The sequence below is a fragment of the Cynocephalus volans genome, chromosome 14, assembly GCF_027409185.1.
Source record: "Cynocephalus volans isolate mCynVol1 chromosome 14, mCynVol1.pri, whole genome shotgun sequence".
NCBI classification, from domain to species: domain Eukaryota; kingdom Metazoa; phylum Chordata; class Mammalia; order Dermoptera; family Cynocephalidae; genus Cynocephalus; species Cynocephalus volans.
Window position 1 is genome coordinate 59,293,180 of NC_084473.1, and position 15,348 is coordinate 59,308,527.

The following is a 15,348-nucleotide window of genomic DNA, read 5'->3' on the forward strand; positions in this document are numbered from 1 at the left end:
GTAGTACATGTCTCCTGCTTTGGACTTGATTAGTTTTTGTTCTAGTTCCAGCTAGTAATCTAAAATTCAACAGAGTAGGCAAAAGGGTTTTATTAATTGAATACTCCTGAGGTTAAATTGTTGGGATCAATTAATTTAACATAAACAGGGCAGTGATCTAAGCTCTGAAGATGATAAGAAGTTGACTGAGGAATTTGCTAATCTCAATAAATTTTTTATGGTTTCTACTGAGGTCCTAAAGCTGCATTATCTTGAAATGTGAAGTGCATGTTGTTTAAGAGCACACAGGCTTTGGAGTAGGAACATCTTAGTATAGGTTCTAACTCCTCTGCTTCCTAGCTGTGTAACCACACTTTCCTCAACTATAAATTGGAAATAACAATACCTATCTCAAAAGAGTTGTGAGAATTAAATGAGTTTACCCATGTAAAGGTCTTAACATTGTATGTGGAACACAGTAGTTGCCCAGTATATATTTTATGCATTAATAAAAACTAATAAGTCTTTTTGTAGAGAAAAGAATTGAACATACTGTAGTGAAAGATAAATCTAGTAAGTGCTTTAAGAGAGATACAAAAAGTCAAAGGAACATTGAAAAAGGCTTTCTACTGACTGGGAATTGGGAGGAAATTTCATATGGAAAATGACAATTGAGGGCTGGCTGGTTAGCTCAGTTGGTTAGAACATTGTAGTGATAATAACAGGGTCCAGGGTTTGATCCCTGTACTGGCCAGCTGCCAAAAATAAAAAGAGAAGAAGATGACAATTGAACTGAATTTTGAAGGTAGAGTGGAAATTGTAGCAGTTATGCTTGGTACAGAAGACATTCTAACTGGAGGTGGGGGAGCTGAGTTTAGGCAGGAAAGCTTAGTGATTTTAGAGAATAGTGAGTCATCCTAGAGAAAATACATTGAAAAAGATTTGGGTTTTAATACTCAGAGATATTTTGACATCATTTTGTATGTTCTTGAGAGCCATTAGCAACTTTGAGCTGTGATTTAAGAAGACACATTCTGTGACAATGGGTTAGATTAGGGAGAATTTGGAAGAAGGAAGAAGACCTACTAGGAAGATTTTACAATAGCCTAAGCAAAAGAAAATAGGTTACAAAAACATAGCAACAATAGAATCAAAACTGCCCATGAATTAACTAGTAAGAGATGATAAATGAAGAAAGAATTAAAAGGTGATTGTGAGATTAAAAATTTAGATGATTGGGACAATAGCAGTATCATTTGCAAACAATGAAAATGAACAAGTTGTAAAAAAAGATTATACTATGGTTTTGAACATATTGAGTTTTAATTTTTTATGGCAGGAAGGACAGCCAGCTGGAAATGTCAACTTAAGACAGTTTGAACTATAAATGTGTATTTGGGAATCATCTGCATGGAAGTGAAAGTTGGAATCCTGGGAGTGAATCAGCTAAAGTGTGGAGAGACAAAACTATTTAGAGCAATACCTAGAGGAATATGTGGCTGTATCAGGGGAAGAAGGGGAGACAGGAGAAGAGAAACTATAGCTGCAGGGATAGAGCCAAAAAAATGGAATTGAAATTTCTCACTGCTATTATTAAAACACAGGAGACTGAGTAGGTTTTCTGGAAGAGATGCTATTTGCCATTGTTAGGAAGAAAAACTAGGTGGCCTTATTATCTTTAACATGTAATCTGCTATGTTAGCAAAAATCATGCATTAAAATTAACTATATTTGAAAGTTCGGTTCTACCCTTTTTAGACAGATTTTGGTAACTTCCTTCCTCTGGAAAGCAATAAAGTACAGAGTCATTCAGAGCTTTTTTCACAAAACCCATGGATATAGATACATTGCCAAGCATTGAAAGTGCCCTATGTTGCACATAGAATATCAAGTATCAAGGTTATTTTCTAGTTCAAGCTCTGTTTGCAAAAAAACCCAAAACCAAACCAAAACAAACAAATCTTTTCACTATCTTGAAGAAATTCATGGCCTGTGCAATTTCCAAAAGCCTCAAAAAATAGGAATTCAGTGCTGATAATGCATTGGTGGTAGTAATAATAATTGTATTTAACGTTTACTGAATGGTACTATTTGCCATACACTGTGCAACTTTCACATGCATTTATTCATTTAACAGTATTTACTGAATGCCTAGGCCCTTGGGATAGGTTAATAAAAAATAAAACAGAATCTCTGCTCTCATGGACCTTTTATTTAGTGAGGGAAGACAGATAATAACCAATAAGTATAATAAAGTGTATGGATCAGAAGAAGATGATAAGTACAATGGAAAAAATAGAGCAAGGTAAGAGGAGTTAGGAGTGGCAGGTGGGGGTTGGGTGATGGATATGGGTTACATTATTAGTAGGGTGGTTAGGGGTTACATTGGAGTTAACCATGCAGATATCTAAGAGGAGAGCACCAGGCAAATGGAACAATCTGTGCAAAGGCCCTAAGGTGGGAACCTGTCTGGGGTATCCAAAGAACAATAAAGAAGTCAGTATGGTTCACAGTGATCAAGGCAGATAAGATCAGAAAGGTAATCGGTGGGAGGAGAGGGAGGCAGACCTTGTTACTACACCATTAAGAGATAGGTACCATTATAATCCCCATTTTACAGATGAGGAAACTGAAACATGAAGTCAAACAACCTGCCACATCTACTATAAAATCAGGAGCTGGCTATAACAAGACACAAACTATTTCATCCAGTTACATATTGAAGGTTTCTAAATGATTTAATTGCTAATTCCTTTATGATCCTTTGTAAAATATTACATGAAAGGTCACCAGTTCTATAGTGGATGATTCATTTAAAATAGCTCTACTTTAATTTTCTTTTTCTGCAAACCAACACAACCATTTATAAGGCTTGTAATTTCATCATGGTTTCTTTAATTGCATAAAACTTCTTTTTGTCAGAAGTGCAGCAAGCATCCCTTAATGCAAGGCTTTTGTATTTTGTCAGAAGTGCAGCAAGCATCCCTTAATGCAAGGCTTTTGTATTAAGACCAATCTAAATTTTGGTTTAGTTCTTCCTAGCCTTTTCATATTGAGCCTTCTTAGAAACAGGAGTCTATTCATAATCATAATGACATGATATGTTTTCTTTTATTCTTATATATAGAAGGCCATTCTAGATTGTAACATAGTGGTAATGACATTTATGCATTACCTGTGTACATGGTACTGATGATTGGAATGAATCAATGTAATGATAGTTGAAGATTGTCTGGCCCATGTACATGTTACCCAGGCTTGGAATGAATCAATGCCTTAATAATATAGTTTAATATAGAAAGACATTTTAATAAAGTCAATATTTGACATAGTAGGAAATCTAAGAAAAAATGTGTTTGTGCCTAGTTCAGCTATCCCTTAACTCATCCATAGACTACTTTCCATTCTACTCCCAGGTTAAGTCACTGGAGAGATTTGAAAGTCACAGTAGACCATTAAGTGAAAAGATATTTATTTATACTTCGTTTTTACATATGTTAGATTGATAGTTAAAAGAGCTATTATTTATTCTAAGTTAAACTTATTATATTGGGAATTCCATTTTTACCTACTTCTTCATATTAAGTAGAATTTATCCAAATTTGTTGATTTTTATGACCTGTGAATTTTTTAGCATTGATTTTTGTAGAGGTGATCATTTCAAGAACAGCACTTTGCTAGATTCATGGTTGTTCATTTAATAATTTATCTGACAGTTAATAAAAAATTAGAAATTATACCCTTGGTGTTTCTTAGTTGTCTTCTTACAGAAGCAATAAATGCATAAATCATAATTATGTGGGGTGGATGATTGTAATTATTTAGCACTAACATGCTTTTGTCAAGTGGGGGCATCATCGTTCTTTCTTAAGTAAGCAGTGTGGTAAGAATGGTTTTCTTGTTAAACTTAAATGATATTAATGTTCTCCTTTCACCTTATTATAAAGTGTCTCTATTTTATGTCTAAGTTTTAGTACCATAGCCAGCACTTTTAATTAATAGCAAGATTTAAAGTACAAAAACATATAGTAGTTTTCTTTACAGTTTTCAATTGTATCAGCCTCTGAATTTATCATCACAAAATGTAGTTGTTATTCAGTAAAAGAAAATAACATGGTTTTAAGAATAATAATGGTTTTAGTTTTATGGTTATCATTGTTATTTTAAGTATATGAACAATGGGAAAAGTGTATGCTTAAGATTTAAAACACCCACACAGCTAACTAACCTAACATTCAAAAGTTGCTCCCAGTGATTAGAAGACATTTTGAGCATATCCAAAATACATACTGTTGTGTGCTGTTGCTGCCAACATCTGACTGTTGCTAATAACTCTAAAACTGTTTTGTCGTCATTAAATTTATATAAGAAGGATGTTTGAATATGATTATCATTGAACTATTTATTTAAAATGCATATATGATTCACTGTATTTTAAAAAGTTACTATTAAGTAAGTTTACCACTGAGAGTAATTTGTACTACAGTTAGACTTCAAAATGCTTTATTTTTAATTTAGACCAAAAGGAAGCATATTTGCATATGATTGCATTTGGGGAAAATTTTTTAGGGTGTGAGAGTTACACAGATATTCAGTCTTAAGTATTTAAATACTTTAACATGATGTTTCCATCAGTAAAGCTCTTGGCCTGTTCTTACTTAAAAGTTAAAAATCTTGTGTATCTATATCCTTGTCAGGCAAATGCCCTGGGCTATAACTGAAGATAACTTAAGATTCATGTCTCCCTTTTGGAGGTACAGTTGTCGTGAATTGACAGTTTTGAAAGACCTAAAGTGACATCAAAGGGTTCAAATGATCTAGTTAGGTCAATTAATGTTAATTTTCATCTTCCATTAAATTCTTTTAATGTTTTACTCTTTACTTTTTTTCTAGCCAAGTCCTATACCAAGTCCTGTGTTGGGGCGAAAGCCAAATGCTAGTCAGTCATTGCTTGTATGGTGCAAAGAAGTTACGAAAAACTACCGGGGAGTAAAAATCACCAATTTTACTACATCATGGAGAAATGGTTTATCTTTTTGTGCAATATTACACCATTTTAGACCAGATTTAATGTAAGTAGAACATTTTCCATCCCCTATAAATACTTTGTAAATAACAGACATTTTTTAAAAGAACCTAAAATAATTTCTTAGCACGTCCCAAAATACCTGACTTTTTTTTATTACTCATACCTCTCTCTTTTTGAGAGAAGTGTATGCGAGAAAGAAAAGTTCTTCCTTCTCTGTACCAAAAAAAAATCTTTTTCCTTTTTTAAAAAATGGTTTTTCTCCTTAATCTTATACAAAGAACTGATTTCCAATTTTTTGAAAAATGTGTTAGTGTTAAAATGAGATGAGACAAATAAGCCTGTAGCTCTTTGTACATTGAAAAGAGGGATTACCTCATGTTGAATTTGGTTGTCAAGGCTAGTCTCTGGTCCCCTGCCATAACTTCTCTTTTAGATGGAAAGCTTCAGGCAATGAAACATATAATCACTCTATGTATGTATGTATGTATGTATGTATGTATGTATGTATGTATGTATGTATGTATGTATGTATGTATTTCCTTAATTTTCCACACTATTAGTTTTGTTGATTGAATTGCTGTGAAATTGCTAGTTACTCTTCAGTATTATTGAATGACAAATTTTTAGATTCAATTTGTTTTAAAAACAGCTGTTTTTATTAAATACTGTATGAATCCACTGTGCCATTTTCTCCCTCAGTGACTACAAGTCTCTGAATCCACAAGATATTAAAGAGAACAACAAAAAGGTAAGAATTGCCAAGGAAAAAATACATACTTTCAATTTTGGCTTCTCTGCAGGTTTTTATTAATTTGGGTAAAGTGAGGTTGTATGGTGGGGTCATAACTGCAGCTCACAGAAGGTAGTCTGCCTCCTGCAATTCAAATAGGGCGCATGGTTTACTCTGGTTTGTCATGGACTTTAAATATCACAAGTGTCAGGCTGGCATTAGATTATAATATGTATATTACCTTTGTTAACTGTTAAATATTTGTTAAAGCATATTGCTCTTATTCTAAAATTTAGCTTTTAAAAAGTACACTCAAAACTGTGTGCCATAACTATTGTATAAGTTTAGAAAAATATTTTGGGAGAGAATGAGAGCAGGAGCTTAATGGGTAAGCAAGAAAGAGTGCCTAAATTCTTAGGAGCAAAAGATATAAACATTTTTTTTTTTTTCATTTTCTGGTAAATTATATATATTTTTCCACATGATTAATTAATATTCTGAGATCAGAGCTTCCCAACTGGTGTGGGGAGACTATTGATCCTTTCAGCCTTTAGGGCAGCTGCATAGGGCTGAGTTGCTGGAGCCCCCTGGGCTAGTTGCCTGTTGCTGCAGGCTGACTTACCTGGTTACCCCAGTATTATGTATTATGATTTTCTATTTTAAGGAGAGAAGCACCTAATTCAGTACTCAGTAGGTGGTATTCAATGTTTTTTTGCACTGAATTGAATTCTTCAACTGGAAAATTAATGAAATGTGTTGTCATAGAACAGGTGTTCTTAACCTGTGATCTGTGAATTCTGGGGGTCTTTGACTATGATTGAGGGAATTTTTTTTTTTTTTTTTTACAATTCTTTAACTGAAATATAGAATTTCCTTCAATTAGGAACTTAGGCAACAAGCTGGTATTAGTTATGCCTGAGACTTTGTCACCTTTAGAAATCACCGGTATTTTCACATCACACTACAATTGTTATTTAGACTATTCATTTCTTCAAAATTACATTAATTTTTTATAAAATCACATTATATTACTACATGACTACGCCAGTTGTAAGGTTACAGCAATAGCTACACTAATTGTATTGTTAAAGCAATTCATAACTAAAGCCAAACATTTCATTATTTTAGTTATACTAAGTTTCCATTGTATTGTCAGGGCTAGGGCTCAGATCCTTCAAACACATTGTACAGACTAGGTCACCAGACCCCTCACAGGCCAGGCTGGGTCATAGACCCCTCACACACAGGTCCACGCTAAGTAATTGGGAAAGATCCTGGAGCCATTGGCAGACGACAGGAGCTCAGTCCTCAGCAGCAGAAGCAGCAGTGGCGGTGGTGGCCTCTCGGGGCATCCCTGGGGCACTGGCAGCAGCAGCCTCCAGCAGCAGTAGTGGCCTCCTCATGGCCCCCCAGGGACATCCCGGAGGCGGGGTGCCCCGTGGATCAGAGCCATTCATCCTTTATACTTAAGTGCATAACCAAGGACACCTGGGTGCGCATGCACAATTACATTAGTCAATAGCCAAGGAACACCGAGGCACACGTGCATTTTTACATCAAATACTCGGCAAGATTCTGAACATCTGAGGGGCCCTGACCATTTTCCTTTATTTTCCCAACACATATATATAACCATTTTCTAAATTTGGTTTTTCTAATACTGTCATAGTTATATTTTTCAGTATAATTGACTTCTTTTGTAATCCTATGTATTTTGTACACATAAAACATTATTCTGAGAAGGGGTCAATTGCCAAAAGGGTTCATGGCACAAAGTGGATAATAACCTCTGGTCTCAAGTTTTTAATAGACTTTAAATTAGGTAATTAAAATCACCAGTGATAAAAAGTCTTGGAACCTTGATAGTTCAGTTAAAAAGAATTCAAATCAAAACAGTTTTTTTCTTCTATTGCTCTCTAAAATCAAAACTTTGTATCAAAAAATTTTTGTTTCTCTGCAAGGGCATGATGCTGGCCCTGGAGTAATACATATAAATCTGCAAAGCTATTAATTGAAATATGCCACCAAAAAAGGTAATCTTTAAAAATCATTATAATTTTGTTTATAAAAATCACCTTTCTGGTGGGCATGCTACAAAGTCGTTCTCATGAATTATTTCTTGTATCGTCTTGGAAAATCCATGCCTATTAAAGTGAAATGCCTTTTTCAGTAATTAAATTATATGTTTAGATATGACAGTTCTTTACTTGTATTTGAATAAAATGCTAAGCTAATTTAAATATACATATAAGCACTATAAAATAAACCAGTATTGCTTTTATAAAGTCGAGCTTTCATCTGTCAAAACTTTGAGAAGGAAACATTGTTGATTTTACCTAGCTAGATATTTTTAAAGAGTACTCTTCTGGGGAATCTCATTAAGACTTAAGTCACACTTCTTTACATTATTTTTTCAGGAATTTAATGATGGTGGATTTATTTATTACTACATACAGAAGAATATCCCATTAAAGTTTTTTCTCAATTAGATTTTCCAGGGCAGATAATCATAGCTTTTGGAAAGGCTTTTAACTTTGATGATTCTATTCACTGCACTATTCAATAAAAAATTGTTGTTACATAGTCTTCCCTTTTTATTGTTTGCATCTTCTTGCCTGATATCTACATTGGGTATCTCAGTTGCTACCTGCAGATTATTTCAGGCTTCACACAGTTCTTCTTGATAACCCCATGTGCCATTGATTGGATTTAAAGTAGCATAAGAAACAATGCCTGTGTCTTAAGTTCCATGCAGATGCGTAACATAACATGACTCCTCCTTACCGATTAAATAACATTTATGAATGAATAAGACAATTTTCCTTGGAAGACCTCTTTTTTCTTCACACACAAACAGCTTAAAAACACAATATGTAACTGACCATAGCAGAAGATGTTTACCTATCGGAAAATTCTTTTATAAACTCTTGACCTAGCTTACAAGAAACCTGGTTTGTTTTTAAATGTTTTTTGGGGTTTGTTTTTAAATGTTTTTTGGTGCAATTAGTGTGCACTAAATGAATTGCTACATGAAGCAAAACACCAGCAAGAGTTTCCCCACTAGGAAGCTAATTATTTTCCTAGGTCTGTAAAAAGTACTGAATAAAAAAGGTATTTACCTGTGACATCTGATCTTAACCAATATGTCAGTGTTTTAGATAATTGGGGAAATGTTTAGAATACTGCCTGTGGTGCTTTTCCTCATGGTCTGCAATTGATGTTTGTCAATCAAGCTGTCAAGACACAAGGAGGAAAATGACTTTAATTTTCCTAAAACATATAAAACAAACAAGCCTATACATGCGCACCAACTGAGCCATTCTCTCTAGTAAATATTTTGAGGTACCTATATTATGAAGCATAGTGCTGTGAAAATTGAAAGGTTTTAATATCACAATTTATTTTCATTTTCTTTCTTATTTATTCCACAACATTTATTAAACTACAGGAAAAATACAAGGTGAGGATTAAATTCAAAGGTAGAAATGTACTTTAACATGTAAGTGCAAAAGACTGATTCCTTCTAAATTGTTATATAATTTCCTAACATTTCTCTTAAGAAAAACTTTAAATTATGATCCTAAATTTAGGTTGTTACAAAGAATAGACATTTTACATCCCAAAGCAAGACTATATCTAGACGGTCTTTAGTTTCTCTGAGAATATATCTAAACCTTTAGCCATACTTTTAATGTTTCGAAGCAACACAATGCTGTTTTCAAGGGTTAGTCCAGGATAGTAATAATTAATTGTAAATTGAGAAACAGCTTTGATTCTTCAAAACTAGAAAAACCTGATGTGCCACAGTCATTTAAAGGCTAACAAAAATAACACAATGCAGCCTTACATTCTCAACTAGGCTGTAGCACTCAAAACATTTTATTCTCTCTGAAATGGATGAAGTGAAAATGAAGTCACTTTTCTCTTTATGAAAGTCAGTCTTAATTGGGCATTTTAAAAATATTTCTGTTTCCAGGCTTACATAGCATTTATTTGTATTTTATGTGAGGTAATGTAATAGTTCTTTTGACTTATCTAGCTGAACTTTTTCTTCACAAATCGTTGCAATTACATGACCATAGAAAGGAGAGGTTGATAGGAATGATAAAGTTTGAGATGGGTTAGTCTAATATTTCTTTATGTCTTAGTTCCTTATCTTAAAAATCCATTCTAAGATTTTTTGTTTGTTTGTTTTAACTCTCACTTTTGTGTGTTTTCTTTATTGGAAAAGAATACTTCAGTTGTTAACTTAGTAAACTTTTTTTCTCTTGCCTCTACCGCGCTTTTACACATTTCTGACTTTTGGAACTTTGTTCTTTTCATTCGGCATAGTGTCAGTAACGTTATGTACCTTCCAACAACAACAACAAACCCATTAAAATTTTGCTGTTTTTAAAATGTATAGATTGTCTAAACTATTCAATGTATCTTTTGTTTTTCCTTCCTTTGAAGGCATACGATGGATTCGCCAGCATAGGAATTTCCCGATTATTGGAACCTTCTGATATGGTTTTATTAGCAATTCCTGACAAACTGACTGTTATGACTTATCTCTATCAAATAAGGGCACATTTCAGTGGCCAAGAACTAAATGTCGTTCAGATAGAGGAAAACAGCAGTAAAAGCACATATAAAGTTGGGAACTATGAAACTGATACAAACAGTTCTGTTGATCAAGAAAAATTCTATGCAGAGCTTAGTGATCTGAAGCGGGAGCCTGAACTACAAGAGCCTACCAGTGGAGCAGTAGACTTCGTATCACAGGATGACTCTGTATTTGTAAATGATAGTGGGGTTGGAGAGTCAGAAAGTGAGCATCAGACGCCTGATGATCACCTTAGTCCAAGTACAGCCTCCCCTTACTGTCGCAGGACTAAAAGTGACACAGAACCCCAAAAGTCCCAGCAGAGCTCTGGAAGGACATCAGGATCCGATGACCCTGGATTATGTTCCAATACAGATTCAACACAAGCACAAATTTTGTTAGGGAAGAAGAGACTTTTAAAAGCTGAAGCTTTAGAATTAAGTGACTTATATGTTAGTGACAAAAAGAAGGATGTGTCTCCACCCTTTATTTGTGAGGAGTTAGATGAGCAAAAGCTTCAGACTCTAGATATCAGGAGTAACTTGGAGCAAGAAAAATTGGAGAATTCCAGACCCTTAGAATGCAGATCAGATCCTGAATCACCTGTCAAAAAAACAAGTTCATCTCCTACTTCTAAACTTGGATACTCGTATAATAGAGATGCAGACCTTGCAAAGAAAAAACGTACTTCCCTGAGGCAGACAGAGTCCGATCCAGATGCTGATAGAACCACTTTAAATCATGCAGATCATTCCTCAAAAACAGTACAGGTAAGTGAGTTAGAATGACGAGTATATATATTTAATAAATAGTTATTCTATATTTTTGTTTCTTTTTATGTTCAGAAGATGTTACAAATGATTAAAGGTGAGGTATAATTTCCATTGTAGAAAAGCCTGAAATATACCTGCTCTATACTTAAAGTTTATGATATAATATTTTAAGCCTACAATAAATCCCAACTTAAAGATTGAAGGATAAAGAATGTCAACTTTTCATATCAAAATATTATTATTTACCTTATAAGAACAGAATCTTTTACTATAAGAATAAATCAAAGATATTTCAGTATTCCATTTAATAAGAAAATCATTCTGAGAAGTATAATGCCAAATTAAATATTTCCCCTTAAAACATTTTTCTTAAATATTTTGGTTGCATTATAGCTAGAATTTTAGTCCTGTCATTACTTGTTTAAAATCCCAGTAGCATTCAGAGCTCTCCCTGCAAGGGGGATATGGTGCAGTTTTGATTCCTCCCTTACTCATGACATTTACTTGAATCTCATCAATTATAAAACATATTATTTTATATATAACAAATAAAGAACAGCATTGTTGATAAAATTATGACACATGGTTTTCTTATCACTTAGAATTTTTAGTTTATATCTATTGAAACCTCTTTGAGACTTATTTAGGCATAGATTTTTTTTTATTATATGACACTCTTGTGTATACATAGTAAGGACATTTTAAGCAAAATAAGTTGATCAAAGTATTCTTAAAAGTTTTTCACATTTAGAATCAAACTCTTTTGAATCACTTTTTGATTTAGAGTCATTGGTGTTCCTGTTTCTACACACAGTGTGCCATCAAAAGTATGATGTTATAGCAGTGGTTTTCAAAGTATGATCTGGGGACCTCTGAAGCTCTTCCAAGAGTCATTTAGAGAGCTCCCAAAGTTAAAACTATTTTCGTAGTAATACTAGGACATTATTTACCTTTATCACTCTCATTTTTTCACTAGTGTACAGTGGTGTTTTCTGGAGGCTACAGGATTTGTGGTATATGGAAAGACTGAATACAAAAGTAGATATAAGAATACAGCTGCCTTCTTATATTAAAGAGATTTACAAAAAACAATGTAAAATCTGCCATTCTTCTCAGTTTTTGTTGATTTTTTGTTTTTGTTTTTTGTTTTTTTGGCAGCTGGCCGACACAGGTATCTGAACCCTTGGCCTTGAATTTTTGTTTGTTTTTAAAGTAGTTATTTTTTATTAAAATATGTTTACATCTGATGGGTTTCTTATGGCTATTTCTAAACAAAAAATAAATAAATATTTAAAAATTTTTTCAGTTTTAGTTTCCAAAATAACAAATATCAGTAGCTGCATACACAAAAGTTCTTGGGGTCCTCAATAATTTTTAAGCATGTAAAGGGATTCTGAGACCAAAAAGTTTGAGAATCTCTGAGTTACAGCATTTCTCCATGACTGTCTCTGGGATTTTCTTCCAAGTCAGTAACACTCATTGATATAGCATTTTCTTGACTTTACCATGCGGTCCCAACAGAAGATTTTTAGATAATAACCTGGAGGAGTTATATTTCTTTCTTAAGTAGTACTCAAGTATTTGTTGACTGAAGCATCAGGGAATTGCAGTCATGCCACCAGAAATACCCGAGAATATATAGATAGACAACTATGTCTTGACTGCCAACTGTGTATTACAGAGATTGTAAGATGCCTTTGTTTATAAGTTTTCAGAGGTGTTAAGAAAGAATGTGCCCCTTAGAATCAAAGAAATGTAGTAGCTATCAAAGCAAGCTCCTGTTCTCCAAATCAAAAATCTCAAATCAAAGGTACTAAGTAGGAAAGATCTCTGAAAGCTCTCAGGACAGCATAGTGTCTAGACATAATAAATAATCAGTAAGCATCTAGTGACTGACAATAGCAGAATTTGTTGGGCCTAAGTTGTAATATCAAATACAGTTTTTCTTATAAAACAGATTTCTAAGGCATACGTGTTTTGTTAAAGCAAGAAATTGATTAATATTCAAAAATTTAAAATGCTCTGGACTGGGAATTAGTAAACCTTGACTCTCATTTAGGCTCTGCCAATAATTAGCAGTGTGACATTTTAACTAGCTGTTTAAATTCTCTCTCTCTTATTTTCCACGTTTTAAATGAAATAATCTCAAAGAGCCCTTTTAGCTCTAAAACTCTATTATGCTGTGATTCTATTCAGATGATTAAAGTGCCGTACTTAATGATAGAAGCAACATCTATTTATAGCTCCATATGTTTGTTCATTGACCATTGGTTTATTGGTCAGAATTTTGCTTAGGGTAAATTAAAAGTTTTTTTGGTACTAGATTAGTAAAAGTAATGTCTGACACCAGACATTGTATATATGGATGTATATGGATGCTGACATCTGGTAGTATTTGTTTTGTTTTTTAATTGTAGCAGCTAAATTTTAGGAAACTAAAAAGTTGTTTCTCTTTAGTGCACTGTGTTTTATCATTTCTCAGGTATACAGTTTTTTACATTTTAACTTCTCTGAAATCGAGGTATTACTTGTATAGATAGTATGTCAGAGTTTAATTAGCATTGTTCTTTCTTAGTAGTTAATAAAATAATGGTGAATCTTATAATTAATATCATTAGATTAGAGGAAATTTGGTAACTTAATATGTCTTTATAGACTCAACAAAGTCATAATTTTGCCCATTAGAATTCCTAGTACATGTGTTGATAATTATATTACCTTATACATATCTATCTGAAACTTTACAGTCCATGAAGTAGGTGATTGAATTGTATTTTATATGTGGAAAATCTGGGGTTTATCTAAGGTCACATAATAAATGTTAAAGTTTGAATTCAAAACCAACATTGTCTATGCTCCAAAGTTGTGTGGTCACAACATCTCTTCATTTTTGACCATAATAGCACTAAAAATTAATTATAACCCAGATGTAAAGCAGTCAGCTTTATGAAGGAGCAGTTTAGCGTTGTGCATCAAGTCCCTTAAACATATTTATCTCATTAAATCCTACTTTCAGGAATTTTTCCTAAGGAGATAATAAGAGTTGTATACAAAAATTTACATATAAATTTGTTCACAAAAGCATTATTTATGATAGTGAAAAATTGTAAACAACCTAAATGTCCAATAAAATAAAACAAGTTAACTGAAGTATGGTGCAGCTATATAATAGAACATTAGGTAGCCAATTAAGCATCATGTTTTTTAAAAAGTATTTAAGGGCTGACTGGTTGCTCAGTTGGTTAGAGTGTGTTGTTGATAACACCAAGGTCAAGGGTTTGGATCCCCTTACTGGTCAGCTGCCCACAAAATAAATAAATAAATACATAAAGACATGAGAATATGCTTGCAATAGAATATTAAGTGAAAAATAAAAGCATGTTTCTACAGTGATTATCTCTGGGTGTCAGTGTTGCTAATAGTTTTAATTTTTCTTCCTTTTACTTGTATGTATTTTCTAAAAATCTCTACAATGGATATTAATTGCTTTTCTAATCAGAAAAAAAAAGACGTTTATGTGCTATTAAGATCAAAGCACAGTGTTTTCACTGTCTATGTAGCTGGTTAGAATCACTAAAGAACTGTACAATCACAGAATTTAGAGTTAGTGGGATCTTAAAGATGATCTACTCTAAGTCCCCTCATTTCAAAGATAAAGACATTAAGGGATTAAAAAAATAATAATAGTTAACATTTATCCAGTGCTCAGTACATTACTCTGTTAATCTTTACACTGTACTTACGGGAGTTGGTCTATTTTTATCCCTATTCTATAAATGAGAAACTGAGGCTCAGAGAGACTGAGTAATTTCCCCACAATTAAAAGGTGGAACTGCTATTTAAACCCAGGTATGTCTCACTCCAAAGTTCCTAAATATCATACAATGGAATGCAGTATAGTTTTTTTTTTTAATGACCTGCTGAATGTTACACTGCTTATTATTAGTGGAAGAAGGATTAACAGCCTGATGTCTTGACTGAAAACTCAGTGTTCATTTAATTAATTTTGTCTGTTTTTGAGAAAGTGTTGGTATTGTAACCAGTCGACATGTAGTGACCAATTGTATCAACATGAAATTAGAATCTATCATTACCACTTATACATTTCATTTGTATCTATTAAGTTAAGAATTTTTGTTTAATCCTCTTAAAATCTTGGGTGATGAAAATGTTGTGGAATTAGATAGTGGTGATAGTTCACGACCTTGTGACTATACTAAAAATGACCAAATTATACACTTTGAGGAAAATC

The 15,348-nt window shown here is 33.2% G+C and overlaps 1 protein-coding gene across 7 annotated transcripts in view; it reads left to right on the plus strand.

Moving 5' to 3' along the window:
• EHBP1 (EH domain binding protein 1) overlaps window positions 1-15,348 on the plus strand; it is a 370,142-nt gene that overhangs the window by 263,195 nt on the left and 91,599 nt on the right. For all 7 annotated transcript variants that reach the window (XM_063077688.1, XM_063077689.1, XM_063077690.1 and 4 more), the window contains 3 exons: window positions 4,873-5,051; window positions 5,708-5,756; window positions 10,191-11,093. In XM_063077688.1, the coding sequence (XP_062933758.1) occupies window positions 4,873-5,051; window positions 5,708-5,756; window positions 10,191-11,093 (1,131 nt within the window). The remainder of the gene's footprint in view (window positions 1-4,872; window positions 5,052-5,707; window positions 5,757-10,190; window positions 11,094-15,348) is intronic.